Raw genomic sequence first — 8,177 nt, forward strand, 5'->3', positions numbered from 1 at the left:
CAGCACTCTGAATTCACTATGAAGAAAGATTGAATAATCCCTCTCAAAAGAGTTAATACCTGAAAAATCAATTAGGTAATTTCCTTAGCGACTTTATTGAGTGATGAATTTTAGAGGAAATTATAGTTAGTATTCTCCATTTAGTCTGTGACAACTTTGACTTCACTACCAGAACGATTGAATGGTCACCCTCAAAAGAGCTTCGTGGCCAAGCCTGCATGCATACACGCATGTTAGTTGAGTCATTTTACTACCGAGTTTCACGTAGCATGCAAGTTGTATTTTTTTAAATCATGTTTTTGAACTCAATAATATATATATATTGGAAAACATGGGCATTTAAGAAAAGGAATTCTAGAACTCAAGAAAGGCATTTGAAGCTCATGATTTCATATTGCACTTTGCCTTCACACCTTCTGTTCATCCAGCCAAGCTTATTTCATTGGTTTTCAACCTGCTTCAGCATTGTTTCAATTCAACCAACGCTTATTATTATTATTATTATTATTACATTTCCAACAATCTTCATAAATATAACCCTTTGCCTTCACACATACTGTTCAATCCACCCAAGCTTATTTCATCATATTTCAACCTCACATAGTTACTGCAAAGAAAAAGAGCAAAAGAATAATGTCACTAGGATATTATTTAAAAAAAGGACTCGTTCAAATGATTAGAAAGACGTTATTACATGGAGCATTAACAAAAATCACAAATGCAGTTGAAAGAAAATAGGCATTGTTATGAATTGAAACATTAAAACAATGGCACAATGGCATGTAAAATCAATTTTAAAAACAACTTAATGTAAATCACTGAGAAAAACAAGACGTAACTGAATATTTAGTGGAAAGAAGATCAGTTTGCAATAAAAAAGTTACACCCAAAAATACAACAATGAAAGTAAGCATAACGCTATCAGCTAAGCCCTTACCAGACGATGATGGTCCTCGATGGCATTCATTAAGCATGTCAAGATAAAACTGGCATTTCCCAATGTCACTCCCATAAGCATTGAGACACTGGCAAATGGCAAGGAATGTCAATATTCATTTAAAATAACCAAAAGATAGAAAATGCATCATATACAACAAAATATGACAAACAAAATGGAAAAACATAGAAAATTACATCTTCGAAAGACTTGGCTTGGTTGACACAAGCATTTGTTCCACTAACAGTGGTCAAATGAGGGGAGTCAATGGGTGCCATTGCTTGACCATCTGAAGTCACATGCTCATGAGTGACAGTTCGAGGACCCAGCAACCCTTCCACAGCTCTGTGTGCCATTGCACTTCCAGTCCCAAATGCCATTCCTTAATGAAGTAAGAAAATAATTTGTTTTTAGGACAAATCACTTTTTCTTTTAACATCAGGCAAAAAAGATACAAACAGAAGTGTATTACATATATCCATATTTTTGTGCATTATTTTGTGGTACATATATAAGAGATGTTCCAATATGTTTTAAATGATGTTTTCCCCAGTTGGATAAGTTTTGGCTTAATGTTTTTTTTCTTCTGAGTCATCTTTGGATGCCTGTTGTACACATGACTAGTAGATAGGTAGGTGGATGAATGAATTTGAAGCCACGGATATAAGAGAATCACAGACGATTGAATTACATTTAATTTTGCCTTTTTGGATAAGGTTTCATTCCTTGTCTTTGTGTGGACTTTTCTAGAAGGAGATAATGAAACAGGATTTTTGTTCTATTTACACCGTAAAGTGACATTATGAAGTTGTTTCGGGGATATAGAAGAACTTTTATACCAGACTTTTAACAATCCTGGTGAATTTTGCTTGTGCCATGAATTAGGGGTCTCAGAAGGTGCCTATGTTTCCGAACTTCACAAATCCTAATGGGTGTATTGGGAGTTTAATGTGCACTGCTTAGTCTTGCCGTGTGGCATGCATCCTGAGACCATTTTCAGATTAACAAAGGATCTGAGCTAAAATTAGACAAGCAGAATGGATAGATGGGCTCCAAATTTGAAACACCACTGATTTAGCAGAAAACGAAGATAATGCTAAGAAAAGAGACCCTTCAACAATATAAAGGGAAAAAAGAGAAAATAGAGAGTGAGGAATTTCAAGATGGCAAAGAAAAGAATAAAAACCTAATATTGAGAATGAGAGTGTGGGGGTTATATGAAGAATTGAACTCCTCAACAGAGGGGAGTGCTTTCAAATCAAAATATAATATATATCACCCAATACTTCCTATCTACTCTCCATATTTGGATCTTGATTTCTGTTCACTTCTATTGAGTGAGTGACATTGTTTAGGACAATCCGATCATCTATTGGGAAATACACAAAAATTGCAACTAATTTTCTGATCAATCATCTAGATACCCCTTGGCTTCTCAAAAATTACCAGAACATTCCTCAGTTTCCAAAACACCATAAATGCTGCTCAATTACATACCCCAGCATACCGTCTCCAGACTTTCAGCACTAAACAGAGGGTATTCTTGTAATCCTTGAAGACTAAGGGGTACTATGGCAAATATCCAATATATTACATTGTCTGAAGCAGCAACAAAGCTACCGAGAGAAGGTGAACTTACCTTGAGCGATGGTGGCACCAAGCCCACCTAACATAGATCCACCTGCATTTCCATTGACTGGAACCGGTGAGGGAGCCTGTTGTTGCACTGGAGAACAAAAAAAAAAAAAAAACAACATTAAAAAAAAGTTGATTTGATCTCCACCAAAATGTTTATCCAAAATATAGATGGCATTGATGAGAGAGAATGAACAAACCAGGCTTTGGTGGTGGTGAAGACTGCACAGGACGAGGTGCTGGACGAAAGGATGACCGCCCTGGAAAATCCATAAACAATGTATGTATACATTCAAAAATATGTACAAATAATGTTCTTGAAATATTATTCTGCAGCAATAACAAGTATATATGCAAAAGATCAATAAGAATGTTAAGTAATTTGGATGAAGTATTTATACTGTAATTATCAACGATATGTCCTAAACACCTTGATTCACATGCAAAACCTGATTTTCCATAAATGCATCTTAAGAGCACACTAAGTGATTTATGTGCCCATACGCTATCATTTATCAGACTTTTGTATGTAAATAATAGTGATAATCCACCTCACAAGCACATTCCACCTTGGTTTTATCTCTTATTTTTTCCCGTAAACACTTCAGAAAGAGTCCCAACAATTTTAGATAATTATGACAAACCGAGCATTTGTTTTCTGTTCTTGTAAACTGAATATCTGACTTTCTTCAAGAAACTCCCTAAATTATTCATACATTCATATACATATTTATAAAATGACTTGTATTTCTGCTTTTTAATTTCTGAAAATCAAACACAGACTAAAACCAGAGAAACCGAGGAACAGATCTTGTGACAAACTTATAGAATTCACAAAAGGTATTAGTTTTTAACAATAGTTTCAAAAGACTTTGTGGGGCCTGAATTTTTTAGAATGATTAGTAGTAATATCACGTAAATTTTAATGATCGGGAAAACATCTTGATTGTATGAGGCATGTCATAATAGAATAAATTTTTGAAATCATTGAGCAGATATGCAAACAAAGGGAATGGAAATATTACATTGACTGCAAATAAATAAACCACTGCTTTGATGTTTAAAAAAAAAAAAAAAAAACTAATAATAATAAAGGACAGCCTTGAAGTAAACAAAAAGAACAAAAAAGCCAGTGAAACTAGTAAAAGTAAAAATAAAAATAAGCGCTAAATATGTAGACAAAAGAAATTATTGCATTGAGCAGAAAGAAAAAAAAAAAAAAAAAAAAAAAAAAAAAAAAACCTAAAAAAGGGTTTGCAAACTGACTGACAGATCGCGCAATCGAAGAAATAAACCGAAAAAAAAAAAAAAAAAAACACTAAATACAATCGGTGCAAACTGATTAGGAACGAAACCGAGGGCAACAGAGTTCAAACACAATGCTGAGAAAGGAGAAAGAAATTTAAAACAAGGCAAAGGCAAGGAGGCCGGCCTACCTCCACTGGAGCCACCACTGTTGCGGCGAGGCATGGCTTCGGAACGACGCAGAGACGGAGGAGATTTGCGTCTGAGTATGTAAGTATGTCTCAGGACTCTCTCTCTCTCTCTCATTGATTTTTATTCATACAAAATGGGCTCCCATATCCTCTCAATTTACAAAATTAGCCCCTTCCCTCCTTCCTTCTTCTGCAAGAAAAGAAACCATCATCCATTCATCCATCCAGAAAACACGATGGATTTATATATATATATATATATATTACCGACCACTAACCATCGCCAACGGTTCGGTTCGAGTGTGTCAAAATCAAACCGGCAAAAAAATCGAACCACGAAACCATTTAAACCAAACCTGTTTAACCGAACCGTGTTACAAGAAATCCTAAACCGTTTCAACCTTTACAAATTGCGGTTTCGTGGTTCGGTTTCGGTTTTCAATGTTAGCTCAAATTTCAAATTATCAATTCAAAATTTTTACAATTTTCCATTATTTCGAAATTTTAATTTTTTCAAAATTTTAAAGAGTTTTTCTAAAATGTGAGAATTAGACTTAGAAATGAAAAGGTTGTTCAAAAAAATATTTTAAAAAATAAATCAAATAGCAACCTAAACCATCAAGCCGTTAAGTTGTGGTTTTTGCGATTCTGTTTGAACCGAACCGAACCGTTATCAATTCCCCATGTGTTCACCCAAATCATCGCTTAGCAATTATGAAATTCTAGTGCCACCTACTTCCTCATGACTACCCCATGACATCATGCCCGCACGGATGTTGCTTGCCTCGTGCTGCCAATTGCTTTCATTGGCTTCCCACCAGGGTTTACCATGGAATCATATCTGCCTCAGATTAGAATCACCCTTTTGTTCATTCTTGATTGGCCGACACACTTGATTTTGCTTGCTTGCATGAGAGGTATATCCTCATTGCCGCAGTTTAGAAGCTACTAATATGTATGTGCAACAACATGCTCTGGAATCATCCTTTGCACAAAATCTCGGCTTGATGTAGTAAGCATCCAACATCCCTTGTAGTTTTGGTTGATGCACTTATGTACCATAAGTCCCTAGTGTACGTGACTTTGGTACTAACATTAGTGCAAACATATGAGCAAGGCACATTCTACCATTGTACAAACTTCCAATACAATAATTTATCATGCACTGTAAATGTTCCCCAATGACTATCATCCATTTCAATCCCTTCCCTTCCTCTCTCTGTATATTCTGTATCCTCCTTCCATAGAAATCACCGTTAAAAGAACTCAAGGATTCTGTTTTAAAGTACACTCGGATGTGCTTTGAAGAAAATATTGCACAATGAATTGTCCTAAAAATTATAAGAAAGAAAACAGAACTTCAAACAAAATAATGTTAACACTGTGCAAGACGAATCGTTCTTCCATTGAATAATTGTACTAATAATACAAAGAATAAATTTGAATACATGTGGATGTACATGAAGAAAAGTGTTGGACACACTAAATTATCTTCATGGTCTCTGCATTTGAGAAGCATAAAATTATCTAGAAACAAAATCATTTTGAAACTTAGCAAGATGTAGCATCGTTACTTAGGATCACTTTACAAATTCAAAGGATTATTTACAATAAATGTAGGTGTCTATGAAAACATCAAACTTATTTTTGACCTTTTTTCGTTTGCAGGTTTCATGTAGACGAACTATCATTTGTACATGACTATCTTTGGTTGTGTAAAGGCCAGACAATTGACAATATAACTCATGAGATTTTGGAAGAGTCAACATAGTGAGTGAAGGCAAACTCGATTCAAGTTGAGAAGTTTACAAATATTATTGGGAAGATAAAAAATAAAGGACTTAAGGTGATGGTCTGCGATATATATGTTTATTTTGAGTTTATGAAAAACATATTTATATATATTTGTTTTGTTTCAATCATAAGAAACAAATTGAGCAATATCGATGTTGCATATACATACTCCTTGACATAATCTTAAAAAGACAACATCAATGGACATGGATCCAGTTGGATTCACAATTGTAAACTTGTATGTAAGTGGTCTGTTTCACACTATTCTCTCACATTGTCAATAGGCATATTCTGTATTGCATAATACTCACCATGTGAAATAGCTTATTATATTATGGCATGTTGTAATATGTAGATGTTAATAACTATGAGATTACCAATTACATTTTCATCACACCTAATTTTTGTGACCATAATCTCAAAGCTATGAACACTCTCATGTTTGAAATTACTGAAGAATATATTCATATTAAACTTGAAATTGTATATTCTTTTAATCAAACATTTTCCAACAATATAGTTACCGTAGGTGCCCTGATACAAAACCATAATATGGAATAAGCTTGAAGTATGATGGGTTTTATTATAAATGCTCATATGCATGAGCTAGTTTTAAAATTGTGAAATTCTAAAGATTAGAATCAAAGCGCATCATTTTGGGTTTAGGCTTTAGGGTTTATGTTATGTTTTCTTTTTTTTACCATAAAACATATGCTCCATTGGTATTAATAAAAAGCCCGAAGGCAGTATACAAATAGTACATAATATTGTTTCATCTCCACCAGTATATCTGAACTGATTCTAGCATTTGTGAAAACTGTTGGGAAAAAACAGCCATAAAACACAACATTGATTCCAGTGATCTGCTGCAGAAAACAAAATTTCGGGCTCTTAGAACAGAACTCCATAGAAAACTTATATTTCACATGATATTCCATGTCCTCTGTCTTTCCAATCATATGTGTCAGGTGTGGAGCTGTAAGAAGATTCACCATCCCAACAGAAACAATTGCAAACAGATCTGAACTGATTCCAGCATTTGTAAAAACTGTTGGGGAGAAAAAAAACAGACCATGAAAATGAAATGTACTATACTAATCTCCACCTCTCACCCCATTTGCTTCGATCCCCACAACTTATTCACTCTCCCTTCATGATGTGCTTCGGCCCCCTCACCATCATCACTCCTAAAAACAACCAAATTGCTTCATTCAATCCACCTCCACCATCTCGCCGAATGCCACCACTGTCCTGTGGAATTAACAACAAAATAAGTAAAAAATTCCTCATCCCCTCATGAGCTGCTTCGATCCCCCCCACCATCATCACTCCTAAAACAGACAATGTTATGTTATGTTTTTTTTTGTTTCGAGAGAGTTGTATATACGATGTAGGTCTGCAAATTCAAGTTGCTATATAATAGATCAATATTTAAAAAGATAATTTGAGAACTGTGGATGTTTATTTGTGTCTTGCATGATTTAAAATAGTCATATTGGTCTCAATTGTGAATGCTTTATTATATATGAGGCAGAGATGCAAGACCATTTTTGAGTTAAAGATCATAATGTAATACTTGTAACATATGCACTCTATTATGATTTCTGTAAATTCATGTCCTAGGCATTAGTTTTTTCTTGGTCAATGAAATTCAAAAATTGGTCACATGCAAATTCTTGAGTCATTGCATATGGTTTTTAGTCTAGTCTTCATGGGCTGCCTTTTGTTTTTTTCGTAATGTTTTTAAGTCATCAATTGTGCAGATCAATGTCTCTTGCCTACTATAAGCCTAATAATTCGACTTCACCTTCTTTCTCAAAATCCTGAACTTTTTTGGATATAAATCATGACTTCACTTGAATAAGTAATTTGTCTTTTGCAAATCTCTCCATGCCATGTTTGCAGATTCATATATACAACACATCTGACACCTCTCTAGATGGAAGATCAACAATAGTTTAGACCTCTTTAGGATCAATGAAAGTGAGATTAACTCTTGTAGTTAATAAAAATTGTTGATAAATCCTTTGATGGTTGGACACAGGACAAGAGAGATGGAAACGAGAGAATAAAGCATGGCTGAGAAAACGACAAAGGCCCAAGCAGCTACGACAGTGGGAGGATCCCGTGAATCGCTTCCCGATTTTCAACTTGTTGCGGGGCTGATGGTCGAGCTTCAGCTATTAGAGCAAGAATAAGTACAAATGAGACAAGAGATCCACCGATTGCAACAAATTTCTCTAACTATACAAGTTTTAGGTCTCCGGCCAAATCGTCAAGAGTTGAGGCACTTGCTATAGGCTCGATTGCAAGCTGAAATTGGTTGTATTGAAGATGTGCAATTTCTTGGAAGAGGCTATTATCATGTCGAGTTT

At 34.8% G+C, this 8,177-nt stretch overlaps 1 protein-coding gene across 1 annotated transcript; it reads right to left on the reverse strand.

The window, feature by feature from the left end:
* Nucleotides 1-435: 435 nt before the first annotated feature.
* On the reverse strand, nucleotides 436-4,076 carry LOC147852472 (uncharacterized). Its single transcript, XM_087334164.1, has 6 exons — nucleotides 4,009-4,076; nucleotides 2,773-2,832; nucleotides 2,577-2,663; nucleotides 1,135-1,319; nucleotides 938-1,025; nucleotides 436-607 (listed from the first exon to the last, which is right to left on the reverse strand). The coding sequence occupies exons 1-6, from the start codon at nucleotides 4,040-4,042 to the stop codon at nucleotides 597-599; spliced, it is 465 nt and encodes a 154-aa protein (XP_087190290.1). The 5' UTR covers nucleotides 4,043-4,076; the 3' UTR covers nucleotides 436-596.
* Between the last annotated feature and the right edge of the window lie 4,101 nt (nucleotides 4,077-8,177).

Source organism: Azolla caroliniana, unplaced genomic scaffold, assembly GCF_043228905.1.
Source record: "Azolla caroliniana isolate FFs.n. ecotype wild unplaced genomic scaffold, voAzoCaro1.0.p SCAF_18, whole genome shotgun sequence".
Lineage (NCBI taxonomy): Eukaryota > Viridiplantae > Streptophyta > Polypodiopsida > Salviniales > Salviniaceae > Azolla > Azolla caroliniana.

What these genes read in the sequence shown, in the direction of transcription:
- LOC147852472 (XM_087334164.1), bottom strand. Translation starts at nt 4,042, where the DNA reads ATGCCTCGCCGCAACAGTGGTGGCTCCAGTGGAG. An exon ending in CAGTGGTGGCTCCAGTGGAG is followed by an intron (nt 2,833 to 4,008) that starts GTAGGCCGGCCT and finishes TGGATTTTCCAG; the next exon opens with GGCGGTCATCCTTTCGTCCA. An exon ending in TTCACCACCACCAAAGCCTG is followed by an intron (nt 2,664 to 2,772) that starts GTTTGTTCATTC and finishes TTTGTTCTCCAG; the next exon opens with TGCAACAACAGGCTCCCTCA.